The 22,209-nt window shown below is 41.4% G+C and overlaps 2 protein-coding genes across 2 annotated transcripts; one reads left to right on the top strand and one right to left on the bottom strand.

Annotated features, from left to right (window-relative positions):
* Nucleotides 1–7,855: 7,855 nt before the first annotated feature.
* Nucleotides 7,856–13,078, bottom strand: sae1 (SUMO1 activating enzyme subunit 1). Its single transcript, XM_012830968.3, has 9 exons — nucleotides 12,810–13,078; nucleotides 12,004–12,115; nucleotides 11,414–11,587; nucleotides 11,037–11,182; nucleotides 10,519–10,618; nucleotides 10,301–10,406; nucleotides 9,232–9,376; nucleotides 8,964–9,033; nucleotides 7,856–8,288 (listed from the first exon to the last, which is right to left on the bottom strand). Exons 1-9 carry the CDS (start codon nucleotides 12,908–12,910, stop codon nucleotides 8,196–8,198), a joined length of 1,047 nt encoding a protein of 348 aa, XP_012686422.1. The 5' UTR covers nucleotides 12,911–13,078; the 3' UTR covers nucleotides 7,856–8,195.
* A 3,166-nt stretch (nucleotides 13,079–16,244) lies between these two features.
* si:dkey-260j18.2 (uncharacterized protein LOC325231 homolog) lies at nucleotides 16,245–21,900 on the top strand. Its single transcript, XM_012830970.3, has 5 exons — nucleotides 16,245–16,823; nucleotides 18,128–18,281; nucleotides 18,368–18,446; nucleotides 19,172–19,399; nucleotides 19,688–21,900. The coding sequence occupies exons 2-5, from the start codon at nucleotides 18,128–18,130 to the stop codon at nucleotides 21,204–21,206; spliced, it is 1,980 nt and encodes a 659-aa protein (XP_012686424.1). The 5' UTR covers nucleotides 16,245–16,823; the 3' UTR covers nucleotides 21,207–21,900.
* Nucleotides 21,901–22,209: the final 309 nt, after the last annotated feature.

The following is a 22,209-nucleotide window of genomic DNA, read 5'->3' as shown; positions in this document are numbered from 1 at the left end:
GCTGTTTGTGAGTATATTGTTGGTTTATTGTTTGTTTCGGTTTTGTGTACACGTGTCTTCGAGTGGGGCTGTGTTGCCTGTTCTCCGCGGGGTAGAGAAGGAATTCTTTAAGGTTACAAACTTGTTAGAGATATTCCTGCTTGCCTCGTGTGTTGAACGAATTTGCTAGCTGTGTAAAAAGGTTGTAAATGAGAGATAAACCTGCGTGGTAGGGGGTCCTCCGCAAACTCTCGGGGTGTGAATGAGAGATAAACCTGCGTGGTAGGGGGTCCTCCGCAAACTCTTCGGGGTAAATGAGAGATATATCCCCTTGGCCACTGGAAGCCTGTACAAACTCTTCGGGGTAAATGAGAGATATATCCCCTTGGCCACTGGAAGCCTGTACAAACTCTCTAGACCTATTTCTAGACGACTCCGGAGAAGTCTTTTAAAGGTCTATCCATTCCCCTTTACCTGGTGTTTTGTTGTGGGGTTGATACTAACTGTTTTAGATATATTCCTGAAAGAATTTGCTAGAGTTAGAGATACTCCTGGATGCTGAGGTATATTCCGGTCTCCTTAAGAGACAAAACACAAACATTGAGAAACTCAGTTATAGCTCAGTTAGAGGGGTATAGTACGTTATGAATAGATATATTCCTGAGGGAGACAAATTAAAATAGCTATCTCCAGTCTGCTTAAGAGATAAAGAAAAAAGAGTCAGAGGTACTCCTGTGTTATTTTTCTGTGGGGTTGAGACAAACTTTTTACAATGGGTAAAACACAGATAATTATAGTCATAATTTATGTAATTAAAGGACTGATTTCGCATTACTGAGATGCCTTGACCCGGAACCAGTAGGGGACTGATCACCCCAGGGAAATCCCCTGGCCTCAACCTCCTCACAAAACGAGAGAGACGGAGGACCTCTGGTCGGGCTCGGGTTGACTCAGCATTGCGATCTCAAGAACAAACTATGAGAGTCTGAAAATAGAAACATAACTAACCCTAGTGTGAAGAATAAGATAAAGGTAATTTAAAAGGTTTCAAGAGCAGTTATTATTAGAGGTATTAAGAGAAATACATAAAATAACTTACAAATGGGAAAAAGTGCGTCAAAAGCAGAAGACGCACATGATAATAGCAATAAGAGGTGGTTTAAAATGTCTACAACAAGAAGAAAATTGTAACACTGATTTGAAAATGTTTTTACACTATTGGTTGCACCAAACAGAGCAAAGCTAACGTTAATGGTGGCAAGAAAGCCAATGATTTTTTGTTTTGTTTTGTTTTATGTGACTTTGGTGCCTGCTGAGCAGTAATCAGAGAATTAGATGCCCAGAACAGTAAGGTTGTAAGAAGAAAGAGACATCTAAAAGCAGAGTTTGAAACAGGAGAGATATTTCAAAATACAGATTATGTTTCAAAAACATGCCCTACAAACTTATTAGGAAGAGATGTGATGTGGGTTGGGCATTAGAATTGTTCCAACAATACATGGGTTTTAGAATAAATTAAACAATGATGTCCCAAAATATTATTATGTATATAATATACACTGTTTAGCCCAAAAAAGATGTTAAGAGAAATGTAAGCCTGTCACACTAACTACATTAACCTAGACTGATACATTGGACTAAGACAGGATGGGTGGGGGCTGAGTGCTGGCTCAAAAGACTGTATTCTCACAAGCCATGAGCTCAAACTTAGCTACAGTTCGAGGGACAGTCAATTGTTGTTGAACATCTAGTGCTGTTCCTCCAGATAAGAAGACCTGTAAACAACATACCCTGGCGTTGTTAGGATTTTTAGCAGAAACAAGGCCACAACATTAGCAGCTATGGTCCACTAAAGTAAAGCTATCTTAAAAAGCACCTCAGCCACAGACAAAGAAATAAATTATGTATTTTCTGAGAATGACTAACTTCTGAGATAATGGATTCCTAACCACGAGTTAGAAACACAAATGTTGCAGAGTTTACTATATTCTCAGCCCAGGTCAGCAGGAGATATTATTAAAAGGCCTGAAAATGTAAAGCAGGCATTTGAACAGATAAAACAACTGTTGGTCAGTTCTGCTGTCCTAGCACATCCATGACATGACAAAGCCATTCATATAAACTGTAGACTAAAAAAAAAAAAGGTTATATAACATCTGTGTTAATGCATAAGTGGGGACTTAAGGTTGATATCAGTGGCATACTAGTCAACCCGGCTAGATCCAGTAGCCCAAGCAATGTCTGAATGTTTACAAGCAGTAGTGGCTGCAGCCTTGGCGGTGCAGGCCTCTGCTCCTATTGTACTAAACAGACACTTACACTGAAAGTTCCACATGCGTACTTTTTTTTTTTTGCTCACCCAGCCTCATATCAATATTGAGCGCTGCGTGACATTTAACCCAGTTACACTTTTACTTACGGCAGAGGACAGATAAAAACTATGGCAGCCAGAGCTGACCTACAAGATATGCCTTTTCCAGAAGCTGATTTAACTATTGTTTGTTGACGGTTCACGCAAATAAACCTTGAACGCATAGCCAATACTTCCACACTATTCTGCACAAGCAGCGGAACTAATTGAACTGATTGCGCACACATGCAAAGACCCGGTTTCATTGGGAAACCACAAAGCAGACAAGGCCACTAACCAGGCCAAACTACAACAACCATCTGACACATACACAATTGAAGAATTAGATCTCACAATATTAAAAGATATGCTGCAATATTGAGCCATGGTGAAAACATGCCTCAATAAGTGGGAATAGTAAGCATATATTTGTACTTTATATTTCATGAGAAAGATGTTTAATCATTCATTATTGATTTCATTGGGTTAAATCCCAACGAAAGAAAGAAATATTGTCTAGCCATAGACAATCACTGTTCATACAACCCCCAGTCAGCCGGACTGGTAGAAAAGAATGAACCGACCTATTGAAAGCAATTTGAGAATCCAAGAGTGAAATTAGTGAAATTAAGCATGCATGTTGTTATCACTGTTTGAAATGATGTATGGAAGAATCTACACTGCCTAAACTCTCAAACTATTTGCTGAAACAGACAAAGAGATTGAATATACATTTGCAGAATACATGGCAAAGATGATGTCGAAACGAAATGCTCTCAGACTTCTCTCCCCTACACAGGAACACTGTGAGGCTGAATTCAAGGTTGGACCAGGAGATTGGGTCCTAATCAACAGCCTCAAAAGAAAACACTGCCATTCGCCCAAGTGGGACAGACCATAACAAGTGCTACTGTCAACACCTACCGCAGTCAAAATAGCTGATAGAGTCACGTGGATACTTCTGGCTCAATGGAAACGGGTAAGCCTGCACACGGCTGAGGCAGAGGAATAAAGATCATCTTTCTTTGCTGTTTCCAGGGTGTGCCCACTGTGACAGAAGACCAGCCTACAAAGGGGTTTAGATGTTTAGATTCTATTCGTCTCAACCACTGGCAGAAGATACAGTACTGTCCTGGGGGATTAGAACCTAGTGGAAATTGTGGAGTAAGAGGTCTCTTCCTCTGCAAGGTCATGGGAGGTTACGGAAAGTGGGCAAAGGATGTGGGGGACTCTTAGCAACGACTGTAGGATTTTACATTGTTGGTCTAGTAACATACTTATGGATGATACAGTAAACACAGGCCCTGGACGAATATCCACGATGGGGCCTGGCTAAAGATCATCCGTGATGGAAATGGGTAAATTAGACCGTCAGAAAGTACCACAAGTTAGTTTAGTCTGTTTAGTCTGTGCAGGGCCCAGGGTGCCGACCAAACCACTCCTGGCGACCCCTGTACCTTATGACATAGATCACTGCAACAAAGAATTTAGAGAAACTGAAGCCTGGAAGAAACATGGTCAACTTACTCTTAGCTATCAAGTGCACGTGTGAGATGTGCCATCTAGCGGACACCTCGTGTCGTAGAAAAGAATGTTCATATCTTCCTGCCCAATGTAACTACATACAACAGCCAATGTGTCCTACAGAATGTTTGCTGATGATGGGAATTAGGGCGTTTAATGATACAGCTATACAGCATGACTGTTCACATTTTAACTGACCCTACATGCCAGACAATGTTGCCCCACCTCCACACATTACTAGAAAAGATGCTCTGTTTGAATGCTATTTAAAACCTGGGGAAAAGAACGATCCACACCTAGGACACTGGACACAATGTAAAACCATTACACATGTGATAGATAATGGGAGAGAAATACAGTTAAATACTTCCACTGAATGTAGAATAGCGGAGATGTGTTTGAATGGCAGACTTCTTGAAGTACAGGATATAGCCATAGCTGATAAGTGGGGATGGTGAATTAAGAGCTACACTACCTGTGGGTTGGTCTGGGCCTTGTGCTAGAACAATGTTGGTACAACCTTTTCAGATTTCCCCCAGGTCCAAGACTCACCAGTACCTGAGGAACGTTCCAATGCATTCCGTACGAGGGAGGAGAGAAGCAGGGGATGACAGCGGGATCTGGTCCGATGGCCTGGGCATTCCCTGAGGCATTCCAGACCACTACAAAAACTTGAACCCAGCAGCCAATGGCCTGGCATCTACCCTCTGCCCCTGGTGCGTCATCGGAGCACACACAGATTGGATTAACTTCCTTTACTACGCTGAGATGAAGTTCCAGAACCTGACCACAGACGGACTACAAAAGATCAGAGAAGAACTACACGCCAACTCCAGGTTAACGCGGCAAAAAACAACCGTGCTTGAAATTCTCACTGCCATGAATGGAGGCATTTGTGTCATGCTTGGTACTGACCAATGTTGCACATATGTCCCTGATAACACCCGAGATGGGAAAGACTTAGATCTGATCCTACAAAAGATGCAAAAAGTTGTCCAACAGAATGCCTGATGGGGAACAGGGCCTTCAAGGACAGAGCAAAGAGGCCTTGTTTGAATGTTATCTGAAGCCTAGGCGAGCTAATGACACACACACACACACACACACACACTCACACTCGACACCCACTATGTTGGCCTACAAATGCAAAGTATACAAATGTGTGATGTGAAATATGATGATTGACTTATGATGAGATGAAATAATGCTCAGTAATGATCTCTGTTCCGAAAATCCATGTGATGAAGCTCAGAGTGATGATTTTGAGGTTATCCATTGAAATTGATAATTGACGAATTAAGAAAGATGATTTGTGATTTTGATGGTGATTTTGAATTATCCATTGAAACGGATAAAAGGAGGGACTGATGGAGATAATTTCCAAACACTGTTAATGACTTAAGAATATAATAATCAAGTGCTTTGTATTAATGTATTCCTTGTATGAATCATGTGCTTATGAAAGCAGGAACATGGCTTTTCTGTGTGTGTGTAACTAAGATTATTAGGTGCCACTTAGTCTGCATATGTACAAGAGCATGTTTAGACCAGAAGTGATAAGAAGGGTCGAACTGTGCTTCTTCCGACCTTGCAAAACTTCCATCCTTGCCTCGGACGTGAGAAATCCACCACGTGATTTCCCTGCTGAACGCTCAACTTCTGTCTATATAAACCTTGTGCGATGTGTTTATCATTGCTTCACTTTCAGCCTTGTGCTGGGAGTGAGCCCGATTGCAATTGTTGTTTGTCTAATAAATATACTTATATGCAGCTCCGGAGTCCTGAGGTAACTAGGGTGAATTTTCACCTATCAGCACCCCTAAGACATTTCTTAGCTGACTTATTCATGATTCCCTCAAATTTCTTCACCTCTGAAATCGCAACTGCATACAGTCAAATAATACTTCAATTTTGTATAGCGCTTTTCTATATACCCAAAGTCGCTTTGACATTTTAGGACAAGCAAGACAAGACAACACTAACATATAACAAAAAGGGTCAGACAAACAGACAAACAGAACATTATATAAAAAAGAAAAGTAGCAACTAGTCTATTAGTGGAGGGGAGGGAGCAGGGGATGGTCAGGTAAAGGCGAGGTTGAACAGGATGGTGAGGTGAAGGCGAGGTTGAACAGGTGAGTTTTGAGGGAGTGTTTAAATAGTTCTATGTTGGGAGCCAGGCGGATGGGGAGAGGGAGGTCGTTCCAGAGGGAGGGTGCAGCGGCAGAAAAGGCCCTGTCACCCCAGGTCCGGCGCTTAGTCCTGATGGTTTTGAGAGTGTTTGCGCCGGCGGACCTGAGGCAACGGGTAGGGGCGTGGAGGGGGAGGAGGTCAGAGAGGTAGGAAGGGGCCAGGTTATTGAGAGCTTTGAAGGTGATGAGTAGTATTTTAAAGACCACCTTATGTGTGGCAAAAGCCCAAACTGTAAGCACCACAATTTCAGTTTACCAGGGAGGAAGGTCTTATCGCCTTAGCCTGAACGATCAAACTGTCCTCACTCACTCAGCGTGGAATTAATCACCTGCCTAATAACTTCACCAATTTTTCTACAACAGAAGGAATCACTTCACCATCAATATAAAAACTCTCTCCTACCAGTTGTTACCAATAGATACACTACATTTGTAGGTTTCACTTTAATTGCATGTTTACCTTGCCCATTTTAGATTGTCATTCAACTTGGCTAACAGACCATGGGTAAATTGGAGCAGTTGTTGTAAGCGTCCACATGTTGTCCATATAAGCTCGGATGGGAGGTACCGTCCACCTGGACGGGCCATCATACATTGGTGAATCTCTCCAACTAGAGGAATGCCCACTGGTAACATGCGTTCCACATACCTCTGATTGTCACTATGTACTTTCTTTCAACTCTCAAACTTTCCCCATTTTCTCTTCAGTATAAAAATACTTCACAAACTTAAATAGATTCTTGTAGAATGTAGCTGTAGTGTGTTCTTTTTTCCTCCTTCATCGTCTGAGGAGCTCTGCCCTCCTTAGCGTAGCCAGTCTACTCTTGACCTTTGCCTGCAGTACACTACCATCTCTGTTCGCTATCTACTCGTTTCCATTGCTTCTTCGACAGCCTTCACTCTCGAATCAGCCTTTCTATTTCAACCTGTTATCTTGACTTGGCTTGCCCTTACTTTCCCTTCCTAGCTTTCTGACAAACTCGATATCTCTCCATACCATAATGTAAGATGACTTCATGCGATTCAACTTGACCTGGTGGTTGTGGATTCTAGTGCTTATTCAGTGTTTCTTTGAGTAATTATTTGCAGTGCCTCCTCTTCAGAAGGTGTCAGCGTGCTGTGTTCAGGTGGTGTGCCTTAAGCTGGAGTTTGGCCCTGTGCGTAGTAGGTTTCAAACTAATGTATGCCTGGTTCAAGTTACAGTATTGTAACAGAGTGTTATAATAAAACGATATTACTTATTATTAATCCTTGGAACAATCAGAATGTAGATATCATCCCCATTATTATTATTATTATTGTATATAGGAATGTATTGTAAAATGTTATTTGTTACATTATACTTAATTAAACCACACTACATCTTAAGAGCAACTGTATAGTTTCTGTTTAGTGCCAGCTAAACTTCATACATGAACATAACCTGATGTAGAGACTAGATTGTTACCAATGGCTCTAGCCATCCCTAGTTCAACCCTTGTTTCTAAGATATTTACTACAGCATATTAGAGATTCAACATCCTACCCCTGAAAAAACTGTGTCTTTCTCTGGAGCTCTTAGCCCAGTTTAGCACTGTGGCACATCCAGCGACTGTAAGCCAACTAGAACACAAATTAAAGTTAGGGAACACGCAGGTCACCAAGCTATGGCATATTAAGCGTTTCTTCTGCCCTGGTCACTAGTGTGCATATATCACTTCTTACACACATCACAATGTACTGTAAGGGGGAAATTCTGTATAATAAAAAAACCTTAGATAGACTAATGTGTTTGTAACCAAATTATATAGTTCTGAAACGGCAAAAAGCACACATTCAAAATGTTTAATTGAGTAGAGAAAAATGAAACGCATAAAAAAAATCTTGTACAAATGGAAAACGCATATGGCTTGCTTTGTAATCATGGGATCAACATTGAATATTAAAAATGACATTATATTGTTTTTCTATTGGTGTATTAAACTACATTTACAGAGGGATTTCTCTTTATCAAAGTGAAGGCTTACGAGGGAAAAAATGGTACGCAGAAAAGATGACAAATGACAATATCACTGATTTCAGCTTGCTTAGAGCACAGTATGTTCCTCAAGGGTCCCTTGGGAAAGCAGGTCATCTTCCAAAATGTCTCATACTCCGCCAGATGGGTTTGGTCACTCTTTGCCGAAATAGTCCACCACACCACTTCCACTCACACCATCAAAGAAAAAGAAGTTCCGATGTGGAGCGTCTCTTTGGGACAGCGCCTGGAGATACACACAACACAAAGTTTTAATTGACAATTAACACTGTGACATTAAAAGCCTCCGTCTACTTACAGTCATTACATCAATAGTGTACTGGTCGACTACTAATATTAAACATGAATAAACAACTGAATACAAGTAATGTTGGAAAAATCACAGGCTACAACTTAGAATGTGTGACTATTTCATTCACTAAGAAGTAAGTAAAAGTATTTTTGCCAGACTTTTGCTACCTAGATTAAATTGAGACACCTAAAGTATAAGATGAAATGCCACTGGGCATATAATGATGATGTAATTCAGGTCATGATAAATAAACAGTGCTCTCCTATATTACTAAATACTTTACACATTTGTTTTCTGTTTCAGCCCTTTTTTCAGATATTTTAAATTCATGTCAGTCTTTTATTCAAAAAGACCATTTTATTGAAATTAAACAGAGAAGGGACACGAAAAGCCTAAATACTGTCATATTGCTTTTGTGGGGGCAGCAGTAAATGCCCTTTCATCCCTCCCCTACATTCTTGCACAGTGGTAAAGATTTTTACACATCTTCCATAAGTAGTTCTTAATGGATCATGTGTCACCGTCACCATCTTAGGGACGTGCACATTTGTTGATAATGGAGTGATGCCATTAAAAGGGACCAAAGACAAATCAAACATAACACGTCACCTTAACAACTTCTTGTCCCAGCACTCCACCAACCACAGCACAGACTGGGGCCATCTCAGAGAAGCAGTAGCTGTCCCAAAATATTCACATAAGCAGACAAGAAAAGAACACGTCATCCAAAATGCATTGAAACTCTGGCTCAGGTATTAACTCCATTAGTTATTCATTAGACACCAAGGTCCTAGAAATGATCCCTCGTTCCCTCAGATTAACTTTCAGTTTCATTATTACAGGCAGAGACCCATTGGACACCGAGTATGATCTTCACCTGGTGAAGTCCTGTGGTAGAAGGTCACCCTGGAGCCCCTTCGATTGTAGCACGTCCTCACACAGCTGGATTAGCCGCTCAGAGTCCTCGGTGAACTTAGCAGGCTGGGGGTCACGACCCTTATCCGAACGAAACTTCAACAGCACTATGTGCAACAGTGTAGGGGATGAAAACAGAAAACTTGTAGAGCATTTCCTTATTTACTATCTGAGATTATGGCATGCTGAGATGTTTGGTTCACAATTGTTGCCATACAATCATGGAGCACCACGTGTGAAAATTAATAATGTTTTTACATTGTCTTTGTACATTGTCTTTTAAAAATTATTTTGTGAATGACATGGAAACACCATTTAGCATTTCACTTTGACACGAATCTTCTAATAAACTAAAATAACCAAATAAGTAAATCTTTCATCCAAGAATTGAACCTGTGCCATAATTGGTTTTAGGAAAAGAATCCACAGTGCCTGGAAAAGGGCCTAACTATCATGTTCTTTTTTGCATAAACGCCATCAATGTATTTGTACACTTTATGCTCATAACATGTCACAGAAATTCCTCCATGCAGGAAATTCAGGAGATCACAGGTAGGCAACTGTTCTCAATAAAAATACCTGAGGCAAAGCAAACAAGCCAGACAGCCCAAGGCTAAAACCCCACATAGTTGTACTTCTTCCAAAGCCCGCCCTTATGACAGAGCAAAGGGGAGTGGCCAAAGGCCTTAGAGTGGCAAACAAGGTCTCAAAAGAACAATAGCTGCTTTTCCACTATCGGCCCAAATGTGGGTGAGCTAGTGCGTGCCAAGGCTAGTTGTGTTTCCATGGTTTCTTCCGGGACTCGACTGTGATTGACTGAGTGTAACTGCCGAATCCACAGTTGGTGTCAACAACCACAGGCATAGGCCCAGAGCCAATGATAGGAGGCAAGATTCTCCCATCTTAGCCAAGAACTTGTACAGCTCCGAACCAAGAGTTGAGAAGTGAGACATCTTACTATGTTAATGTTAAGGTGTTAATAAGAAATGTTACAGTGGACTGGATTGGATTAGGTCATGCTTAGGACTTACCTTGAATAAGGAAGTAGTCCTTTGGTGTGCGCTTGATGCTCTTCTTAGCTTTATCACTTGTCCAATCAATTTCAAAAGCCTCTTTTAATGAGCAGAAACTAGCCGTCTTGTTGAGAGCGAGACAGTAAATGAGGGAAGCGGACAAGAGTTAGCATTGTAGTTCAGGAAAGCAATGACAGGAGCGTTACTCTGTTAGTTCACCATGAAGCGATGCCTACTTTTTTAATCATGGTGGTCTCATTGGGCTCAATCTTCACTTTCTTTGCTTCGGGTCCATCTGAGGTCTCCTCTTTGGTTTTCCGCACTTTGGGCTTTTCTCTATGATTACAAGAGACACAAGGTCAAGACACAAAGGTGACAAAATAAAGGCAAATGCCACTAACGTATATATAAAACATCACAGAAATGTTATTAAGACAATACAACTCAAACATAAGGCACTCGACCGCAAAGGGAAGAGAAACAACTATGAATGGCACTTGAGTGATACACAAGTACTCATTCATATTTGACTGACATAGGCTTTATGTAGAAAAAGCATAAATATTTAGTATTTCAAACACTCATTTAAAAAAACCTGGTAGATCTATTTTTGTTAAATAATAACGAGGTATGCTGGAATTAACATTGAACAATGAACAGTACCAGTGGATGTATTTATTATAGGGAAAATACTAGGTCCAATGACAACAAATATCTCTTTAAGAAGACAACAGTTGACATTGCATGTACTTACTCTACATAATGATGCTCCTTGCCCAAGTCAGAAAACATATACCCATGATAACCGAAGACGTCTCCACAGAAAATCTTTATGTTCTTCTGGGAGCAGAGTTGGTCCACACGCATCATGAGTTTCCATGAGCATCGTGTTAAACAAACCTGAGACAAACAGATAGCATGTTTTCAACAACATACCATAATTAGGTTTACATTTATGTACATGCAACCTTTGGTCCTTACTCAAGTACACTTAAGACAGGACCCCATTTCAAGGATGTATAACCAACTCACACTGTGGGCTGTTTAACCTTTTCATTCAAAGCAGGCAAACTGTCTTCATAATATAAATAAGGAAATAACTAATGAGATTTCATGGCATAATTCACTCACGGCATCAAACTTGAGGAAGAACTCATCGGGTTTGGTCTCCACATTTTGGGTGTCTGCTTTGACTTCCACCATAGGGTTGAGTGCCTGGGCCCGCTCCAGAGAGGCTTGAGCTCGGTTCTGCCCACGTGCAGACACTGGGATCAGGAACTGGGCCTGGCTAGACTCCTCGGTAACCTGAGCAGGGGAGAGTATGGGTCAGTTAAACAATTCTGTGTAAGTGAAGTGGTGGAGGTCAACGTTAGGTAAAATGCATCTTGTAACCACGACCCATGGCCTTAATTCTAAGAAAATGTTAAGTTACATTAGAAGAACATTAGATTGCCAATTCAGATTTAAAAAGCACAAAAAATACTTTTATTTCATGTATCAAACACTCACCTTTGTGGCAAGTACTGTCTGGTAAAATTTGACAGAATAAAATTTGGAATACCACACAATAATTTGGTATACTTTTTGTTTGACGTTTCAAACTGAATCAGAATTCAATATTATTTGCAGTGTAATATTGCATTTAGTATTTTATACTGGTTAACCTGGTCAACAATCCAGAAAAAACAGCTTTGCTTTTGATTTGTTTTACTATAATGTACCTGTTCATGGTCCAGTAAGGTTAAACCTTTCACTCCAGCCAGAATTAGATTCTTTGCCACTTCAGCGCCTAAACCCCCAAGTCCAACCAGGAGGACGTGGGATCCACGCAGTCTAGAGGAAAAGGGGATGACATGTGTCAAAATAAACTATATGGAGAACGGACCATCTGCGCTGTGCAAAATGAACTCAATTTGTGAACTATACTCTATGATCTGATTACTCTTATTATGAGTGAATCTGGGGTGAGGCTCATGAAGTGAGCAAAACACTCCCAGACCACAATCAATGGGATAAGCAATGCCAGGCAGGTATGTAGTTTTTGTTCTGAAAACAATCTTTCAACACAAACCACCTTATGGTCGGTCAAGGTTTACTCCAATACATTACATGCATTTTGCTTGCTAGTGTGGGGTGTTGTATTCGTGTGTTTAAATTTTCCAGGACCAATAACGTGCACGTATATGCAATTTGAAAAAGCCTGTACGACACAAGTATGCCTGCAATTAACATTAATACTTCTGCATTCCCTTCACAAAGAGGTCGTCATTATCATTATTGAAGTATTAACATTTCTAAAAATAATAATATTGGAGTACACTGAAACACTATAGCTAAAAAGATAACATCACCTATCGTAAACTATATAGCCTAACTACTTCATGCGTATCCCGCCAGCCTGAAGAGCTGTCAATAATCTCGATGTTCTTTTTTGCCTGCTCAGTATGGTCCAGGCGTAACAGGCCCACATAATACACAGACATGTTGTTCAGCCCATTCATTGTCTTCAGAAGTTCAGTGCTCAGACCTCTTTTGAGCGTCCAGTCCCCACAAACGGATCTGACGGTCATACTGAGCAGCTTCTTCTTCGCTGATAATGGAGTCTTCCTTCTCAATCATATCGATCATTTTAATTCAAATTATGTGAACTAGAAAACCTATAACTTGTCGCAAGTAGTCTTTCTTTTGGATGAAAGTCCCGCTTTGTGCGATTCGAAAAGGCGCACAATGATGATCGCAGCTAAGCTTCCTCTATTTCTTGCATTTGTTTTTTTCCACATGGCATATGAGCAATGTGGCGCCATTACCGCCTCTCACTGGTCTGGAGTGTGGAAATATAACATGGCGAACAGGCACGTGCACAGATAGACCCCTAGTGGTGCTCAAGCACCTGGGAGGTATTCGTCGTAGCTCGCTAAGCGGTTTAGCGAGCTAATTTTCAGGCTAAGATTAAAAAAAAACGCCCCTCTTTTTGGTTCGTGGAAGCAACTTTTGATAAATCACCATAGTTACATATCGATTAGCACTAACCTGCTCCAGGGCAGGCTAACTTAAGTGTAGCTGGATAAGCTTGCCACACCCCCGGAAAAAGGAGGGGTCCCATTGACCAAGGACCAAAAAGAGGGGCGTTTTTTTTTTTTTATCTTAGCCTGAAAATTAGCTCGCTAAACCGCTTAGCGAGCTATGACGAATACCCCCCTGTACTAAACCGAATCTCTTGCGTTGGTGTGTTAGTAGGTTATTGGTGATGACTATTACAATCTGTACTGTGGTTATTATACCATTGCTGTCATCGTTTGTGCTTTTGTGTGTGTTCATATGGAGGATTATCGGGGCCATAACTAATTAAATAAATACATACATAAATAAATAAATGAATGGTTAAATACTTGGATAAATACATAATTAGATAACAAAATGAATAAAATGAGATACTAAATATATAAATGTTACATGTACTCGTGTGTATATATATATATATATATATATATATATATATATATTTACGTTTTCATGTGTTCACATTTATTTATTTATACTTACATTTATCCACGGTGTAACTTGCTGCAGCAAAATAAATCTGTCGTCCCCCGTCACCAAGTCAGGGGGCGGGTTAAAGCCTCTGATTGGTGAATGAACAGTATTACACACAAGGCAGACTCAACCAGTCGATCAAGCTCTCTTCGATCCAGAGGGATACCGAATTTCGGCGGGTATGGATGCCAAGCGCCAGATTTAGTTTAATGAAAGTTATTGAGCATTATTTAAATAAATCAAGATACCAGAATGTCCCAGAAGACATTCCCTCAGCTGCTGCGTGAGTCTGCATCCTTAATTGAAGAGGCCCTCAACTCGTCTACTACTAGTAGTACTAGTATTTCTAGTAGTAATAGTCAGTGGCGGCTGGTGATTTTTTTTTTCGGGGGGCGCAGTTGGGCAGTGCGGTTTAAATAGCAAAAAAAAAAAACACACACACACACAAGAGAGGTTTTGAGTAGAATATATTAAAAAAACAAAGATTTATTTAATGAAAACACAGTGCTTAACACTGTCCATCAACAACCCTCAACAAACTGTAAAATTGGGTAGTAGAGGTTTAGAGTAGACTAGATTCAGAAACATTGTGTACAAGAAGTTTAAAACAGAGTAGATAAAAAAAAACACAGGGTGTAGAGGTTTAGAGCAGAATAGAGTGAGAAAGACTGGATGATACCAGTAGTTTAGAGCAGAATAGATTCAGAAACACTGGATTATACTAGAGGTTTAGAGCAAAATAGATTCAGAAACACTGGATGATACTACATGTTTTCGAATGCCAATTCGGTACCCTTCGTCCAACTGCTCTGCAATACTCAGTCTTCCAAAGAGGTTTAGATTCAGGCTGTTATTTAGATGGCTAAGGCCAGATTCATGCTTTTACATTTTTCAGTAAAGTGCTTTAGATCCCTTATTCCCGTTGTAATTCAGAGTGTTTCAGACCCAGGACTTTGGAGCAACAAGACAGGGGGACCAAAAAAACGCATTACTAACTGAACAACCAGCTAACCAACTCTGCTTAGCATAGCCTCTAGCCACCTCCAGGGTTTATCGCCTGTATCGTCTCACTCTGCAGCCTCATCTGCTGTACCATCTCGCTGAGGATCGTGAACACATTTTCATCTATGTCTGTGTCAGTCAGGGCCGATATCGTTGATATAACTTCAGCGAAGCCCTCAATATGATTTAAAAAACAATGTCAGTTACAGCCAACATTTCATTTATTGAATCCATCTTGAATTAGTCAAAAGCAGTCGATTCAAGTTGAACCACCAATCAGAGGGTTTAACCCGCCCCCTGACTTGGTGACGGGGGACGACAGATTTATTTTGCTGCAGCAAGTTACACCGTGGATAAATGTAAGTATAAATAAATAAATGTAAGTATAAATAAATAAATGTGAACACATGAAAACGTAAATATATATATACATATACACACGAGTACATGTAACATTTATATATTTAGTGTCTCATTTTGTTATCTAATTATGTATTTATCCAAGTATTTAACCATTCATCTATTTATTTATGTATTTATTTATTTATTTAGTTATGACCCCGATAATCCTCCATATGTTCAGGCTATATGTTGCTTGCTTATGTAATGAGTGAATTGTTCTGTTATATCAATTCATGAAACATCTCATAGCTATTTCTGTAATACACTTTTCATGGTGTTCACACCGCTCTTCTTTATCAATTGTTCTTCCCATAATAGGCTTCAGATTTCATCTGTGGCCTATGACAGAATATTTCACTATGTAAAACTGTGTTATTGAAAGCAATCATTCACTTGCATTTAGAAAGGTGTCTTTAACGACTGGGAGGGTCCAGATAAAATGATAAATAGCTAGAAGATTAGCTAGATTCCTAGCAAGAGTTGTTTTGAAAAGGCATAGGTCGCATTTGAGGAAATCAGTGTCCATTATATTAGAACCAAAGACTACAACACTACAACACTACAAAGACTACAAAAGTCTCTCTGTGGAATGATGACCTCTCCCTGTGGGTTATGATAGCATGGGTCTCTTGTAACCTACCCCTCAGTAACATGGGGGTTATTTAGTGGTGAAATGGGCTTAGAAGGAATGTCAGACAACATAATGATTGAATATAGGAAGGCATCTTCGACATGTTAAGGAAATATTAAATGATTTTACTTCCAGAAATGGGTGGGTGAGTGAAGTATTTGCACGCTTGTAACCTAAGTTCAAATACCTGTTCAATATAGTTCGTGTTTCAGTTTTGCATATGCGTGTATTACACTTTACCAGTGCTAAAATTCCTCGTCAGATGAAATAGAGTAAGCACCAGCCTTATCACAGCCCAACCCTGTCGATAAACTAAAATAAGATGTATTGTCTACTCCTGCCCAATAGGAGGCAGAGAGCACATTATTGCTAGTCTCCACAACGCCATTTAATTCATAGAAGAAGATGAAGGAGGAGGAGAAGAAGAACAACAAGAAACAGCAACAACTGTTCTGTTGACAATTCAATCCACGGCTTTTTTTTTCCAGAATCCTTGGTGCTGCATCGATAAGTCCGTTTGTGTTTTTCGTCGATATATTTAACACGAGTGTAGCTATATTAGAGAAGGAAAGTGCCCAGTTAGGTAGCCAATGACAGTGAGGATGTGCATTGTACAGTTCACATCAAGGTAACAGCTAAGTTAGATTGTCCTTATTGGACAGATGAGGAGCTAACCGCCAAGTTAGCTAGCTAATTTGTTATTCCTTATGAACACTATAAGTTTTGGAATTATATGAGGAAGCGTGATGATCTGGACTCTTGAATCACAGCACGGACAGGCCAGGGTGGGCGAGGCGTTCCAAGGAGGCAGAGAGGCCAGATATACGAAAGGCCATTGCGGGACCCTGTCCAACTGATCAAAGTTAAAGGAGTTCACGACTGTGATTGTTGTAGTCTGTTCAGCCAGTTACATCCATTACACCTGCACTGTTCGTTGTCGGGATTCTTCAAATCACCCTTCTGATTGTGAAGGTAAAGAGACAGATGCATGGCCAGCACTTTGAGCTCTTCTTTGTCTACTTCTTAAGTTACGAAATTATTTTGATTATGAATTGAATGTCAGTTTTGCAAACAATTAATGCTTTTTCAAATTTTTCATAAATGTTACGGGTCACAGGTTAATCAAAATTCAGTGTACATGGTTACAGTACTTTATATCAGTGTTTCTTCAACCGGTGGGTCGCGAAATCATTCTGAATTCTGAATTCCTTCAGAACTTTTAATGACTTTTGTAGGAAATATATGAACAGTAGCTTTTGAAATGGAAAAAGCTGAGTCTTCCCCGTTCTGATGCCCCAATCACTAAGGGAAGATTGAGCTCTCAGAAAGAGAAAGTTCAGCGTGGGCCACAGATGCATAGCCTCCTGTGTTAGAAGTGTCTGAATGAGTAGTGCTGTAACTTGAGCGGGGAGAGCTTCGACTTGCTAGCTGTTAACAGGGATGCCAATGGTGGGCTTGTTGAATCATTGTGTTAGAATTCATTATTCTGTTAGAGCAGTTAAACGTATAGCTTATTACTGTAGTTACATTGCTGGTTAACGCATTTTCCTGTAATTTGCGTTGTTATATGCAGTTTTTTGTGTCGTAAACAAATCGATATTTATCTTTGTATAACGAATTAATACGACGAAGAATATAACTTGAAGTTTGAATAATTTAGTTGGGCAAAAGATGAAGTAAATAGCCTCCAGATAACTCGAGTGTGGTTTAAAAAAAAAAAAAAAAAGCTATTTAAAATCGATCTGATGTCAGACTTAGACGTATGTGTTAGGGATAATAGTAGGCCCTATGTTTATGCTTATATTTTTTTGTTTATTTTATGGTTTGAATTTTATAAAATGTTGGTTGCAACTTCATGACCATGGGAAATTATGGGTCACTGGCCTAGATAACAGTTCATTCAGGCTACTTCTCCGTGTGCTAATTGGAATCAAAAGAACGTGTCTTTGCATCGCCATCTATAGGAGAGGAGTAATTCCACTGCTTGCATGGCAAAACACTAGATTCTTTGTCCTCTGCTCATCACATTTCTTAAAACAAAAGTACTCTCTTCCGAAAATGCTTGTTAGGTAAACACTGTAGGTGTTGTTATGTAAGCACTGAGCACAATATATGTATCCCTTTGCTTTTCTATGAAGCAAACCACTGCATTGTTAATATTATCATAGTTTTTTTTAAATTTTATTCTTGTCTTTTTGGTAAATAATACAGAGCAATCCTCTTAAGGACATTATCACCAAATTGACTCTCATGTGCTTGGTGTGTGCATGTCACAGATGAACTCTCTAAAGGGTGGCAGGGTCACCTGGCGGCCACAACCGTGGCAGGATGCCGACAGTGGTGGAGGTGAGCCTCTCTCAGACAGTGACTCAGAAGAAGAAGATTTTCCTGATGACAGCACTACACCACTTGGAGACTATGTCACACACGGTTAGATGTCATCCTTGTCATTATCATATTATGGGTGTTTTGATGTATTGTCATTGTTATAATTCCTTGACGCTTTTCTTATGCAGGCCTGAAGCAGTTACTTGATGCCCAGCAGCTCTGTGATGTCACTCTGCTTGTGGAAGGGAAAAGATTCATGTGTCACAGGTGAGTTGTACCCAAAGGCACCATCTTGTACTAAAATAAGTTGGCCTGCTTTGAGATATCATGTTGAATTAGGTACATCAGTTATATTTTTCACTGGCTACTCTCCAATACTTACATGCTTATTGGCATCAAGGTCTTTATTAACATGACATGTTTCCTCACCCAGGATACAGTACATACCACTGACAATACCACCTGTGCCATAATTGTTTGAACACAAATGAAAGAATGATCCATGGAGACAATTTTTTGAAAGAAAAAAAAGATGGATTTGGGTAAAAAAAAAAAAAACACATCAAATGATCAAGATAAGTGTGGAAGGATGAATGTACTACACTTATTGTAAATTGAGAGGTATGTCCATTTTATGTAATTTGTGCAATACGCCTAACTAATGACAGTTAGAAGCAAATCATATTTTAATGGCACCCCAAGATTGAGACTTTTTTTTTTTTTTTTAATCTTTTGCTAGGGGTCCATCCAAAATATAGATACCACTGACCTAAGATTTCAAATGTCCACTGATGTTTGTTTTGTGCCTGTGAATTAGTTGTGTGATGACAGACGTGTCAATATAAAGACATTTTGTTTGTCCCTATTAGTTGTTAATATAAATAGAGCTGTCATATTTTTGCATATTGCTCCTTGTCCAGTTGCTTGACATGGTTCCTCCTTTTAACACTGTTGTGTATAGTTAGATGACTCACAAACAATTGCTGTTTCAGAGTTCTCCTAGCTGCAGTGAGCCCCTATTTCCGAGCTATGTTCACAAGCCCCCTGGTGGAGTCTCGCCTTACAGAAATTAGACTGGAGGAAGTAACACCTGCGGTCATGGACACGGTCATCCAATTTATCTACACAGGGGAGGCTGGGCTTAGCCTGGACACAGCAGAGGACCTCTTTGTAGCAGCCAGTCGCCTTCAAGTCATGCCCCTGCAGGACCTGTGTTCTAGGTAAACAGTGGCAAGCTACTTATCTCCTTTAATGGGACATTCAGGGGTGACGCATTCATGATTAGTGCGGCAAAAAGCAACCAAGTAATTTGTCATCCCATACCTAATGTATATGTCTGTGTGTATATCAATATACCTTATACATTTTTATATTAGTTGAATAAGGTAATTAATTAATATGTATGCATTCTTCCCATGTGTAGATCATTATACTAATAAATAGATGGTTTGCATGCCATCTTTACAAGGCTGTGAGGTGAAATATTCTAACTGTTTTTCTGTCTGCAGGTTTCTGTTTGAGCACCTGTCTGTAGAGAACTGTCTGGGGATGTACTCTCTGGCCCGCTCGCACCACGACCAGCTGCTCCTGCGTGCCTCTCTCCGGCTGGTTGCCCAGCATTTCCCCCGCGTGTCGCGTCAGCGGGACTTCCTCTTGCTCGACCCCGGCACCCTGGGCAGCCTGCTGGAGTCGGACCGCCTGGGAGTGGAGTCGGAGACGGAGGTGTATGACGCCGCGCGGCGCTGGGCTGAGCACCAGCCGGCCGAGCGCTACACCCACATGGCTGCCCTGCTGCGGCACCTGCGGCCGGGCCTCCTGGCCCCGGAGGAAAGCCGGCGACTGAACCAGGAGCTGGGACCGCGTGCCGGCACTGAAGCCATGGGAGGGCCCCTGAGGCCCCGCGAGGGCATGTTCGAGAAGAAGATTGTGTGCATTGACCTGAAGCCACGGGAGGACGACACGCTGCGTAAGGACGACTTTACCGTGGACTGCTTCGACCCACGAACGGGCAAGTGGGAGAAGCTGGCGGCGCTCGGCTCTCTGCTGTGCCCCGGCTGCACCGCCATCGATGGCCGTCTGTTTGTGGCTGGGGGCATACTGCGGACAGGCCAGGTGGCGGCGGAGGTGCACGAGTACGACGTGGTAGCCGACCGCTGGCTCACCCGCCCGCCGATGGCCCAGCCCCGGTCCATGCTGGGCCTGCTGGGTTGCGGCAACTCTCTGTACGCGCTGGGTGGCTGCAACCGCTTGGCGCTGCTGGACTCGTGCGAGACGCTGGACATGACCACGCTGTGCTGGTCACCAGGGCCACAGCTGCCCATGCCGCTGCGCTCATTCGCTTGCGCTGCGCTCCGCGGGCGCCTCTACCTTCTTGGCGGCGCCACACTGGAGCAGAACCGCGCTGTGGTGCACGCTGGCGTGCTCATCTACCACACGGCCACCGCGCTCTGGACCCGCGTGCCGCTCGAATCCGGGGCCACCTGCTTGGCAGGAGGGGTGGCGGTGCGGGGAGGGGTATGTGCAGTCGGCGGCTACATGCGTGACACTGCAAAGTTCTTTGACGGTAACTACACCCAGCTGGAGCCACTGGATGCCACTGGCCGGGTGCTGTTTTTCAGAGAGGGCCGTGGCTCTGGGGCTGAGCGCGAGGTGACCCCGGGGATTGACCGCGGTGGGGGCAGCGACCGGGCGCCCAGTCCCGTGGTCTTCCCCGGACTGCCGCGGAGGATCGCGGCGGGGGGCGTAGCGCGCTGGAAGCGGCGGATCTACGTGCTCGGCGGCGAGAACGGCTCCCGTTTCTACGACAGCGTGTACTGCTGGAAGCCAGGCTGGCGCAGCTGGGTACAGAGACGCGAGAAGCTGCCGGGGGAAACGGGCGGAGTCAGCCAGTTCGGCTGCACCACCCTCAAGTTTCCCAAGAAACACATCCTGGCCAGGCTGAGGGCCGTGCAGGAGAATAAGGGGACTGATCATAAGGGAGAGGAAAGGGTGAGAGGCAGAAGGAGGAGGCGTAATCAAGAAACGTAGTCATTGCACAGCAGTACCTTCTAAATGTCTGATTCATGCTTTGAAATCGTTACATTACACTACGCTTGAATGATGGGCTGCAGAAAAGCCCAGGAGCTTGACCTTTAAAATGACCCACAGAGTAACCAAAAATGTATAATTTTGAATTACTAATTAAATTGATTTTTTTTTTTTAGACAAAGAATTTTTGCCTGGGTAACTATGCTCATATTTGTGAGCGAATTTTATGGATGACTTGTTAAATAATTTTTTGTTACAAAAAAGCTTACATAATGCTTACTGTTAATGGCTTTTTGTCAGAAAAAAACACTAAACAACACTGTGTCTAGCACTTTGGCAGGCAAATACAGTGCCTTGCCAAATTATTCAAACCCCTTTAAAAGTTAACATTTTCCAGATTACAAAAGGTACTTGCATACTTATTTTGCCTTTGGAAATAAACTAGTACATTAACGTTCATAATTAAAATAAAGATTTTGAAAATATGTGTAAGTGTCTTTTGTAATCCAGAAAATGTTCATTACTTTCAGGGGGTTGAATCCTTTTTCAAGGTACTGTACAATTTTGTTATTCCGTTCAAATTAGTTTAAAATCATTGTGATGGACCAGGCAAGTGTCAGTTTTTCTAAATTAATGTTGTTTAATTTCAGATTTGGAAAATACCTGTGTAATAAATGCATACTTTGCTTTAAAATATCAACTCAAATTCTGTTTCTATATAGCTATGAAGTTACCAGTGTAGCTTCTTCAGGTTTTCCAGGATTCTTTCTGTAGTTGTGTAAAGCGCACATTAAGTGATTTAAATGTTTGGGTGATGCACTTTTTAAGGATATGATATTGGTATGATATTATATGATTCTCAATCTCCTTACCTTGATAACCAAAGCAAATTTGGTCTTTTGCAGATAAAGGCCAACATAGTCTTATGTGACTCAATGGGCAATAATGGAATAAAATGGTCACAATGGCATTCTATGGGGTTCAAAATGTTTTAGATTCAGCA

This window comes from Clupea harengus, chromosome 9 (assembly GCF_900700415.2).
Source record: "Clupea harengus chromosome 9, Ch_v2.0.2, whole genome shotgun sequence".
Taxonomy (NCBI): domain Eukaryota; kingdom Metazoa; phylum Chordata; class Actinopteri; order Clupeiformes; family Clupeidae; genus Clupea; species Clupea harengus.
Note: the sequence above shows the minus strand (reverse complement) of the source record. Positions and strands in the feature narration are given on the sequence as shown.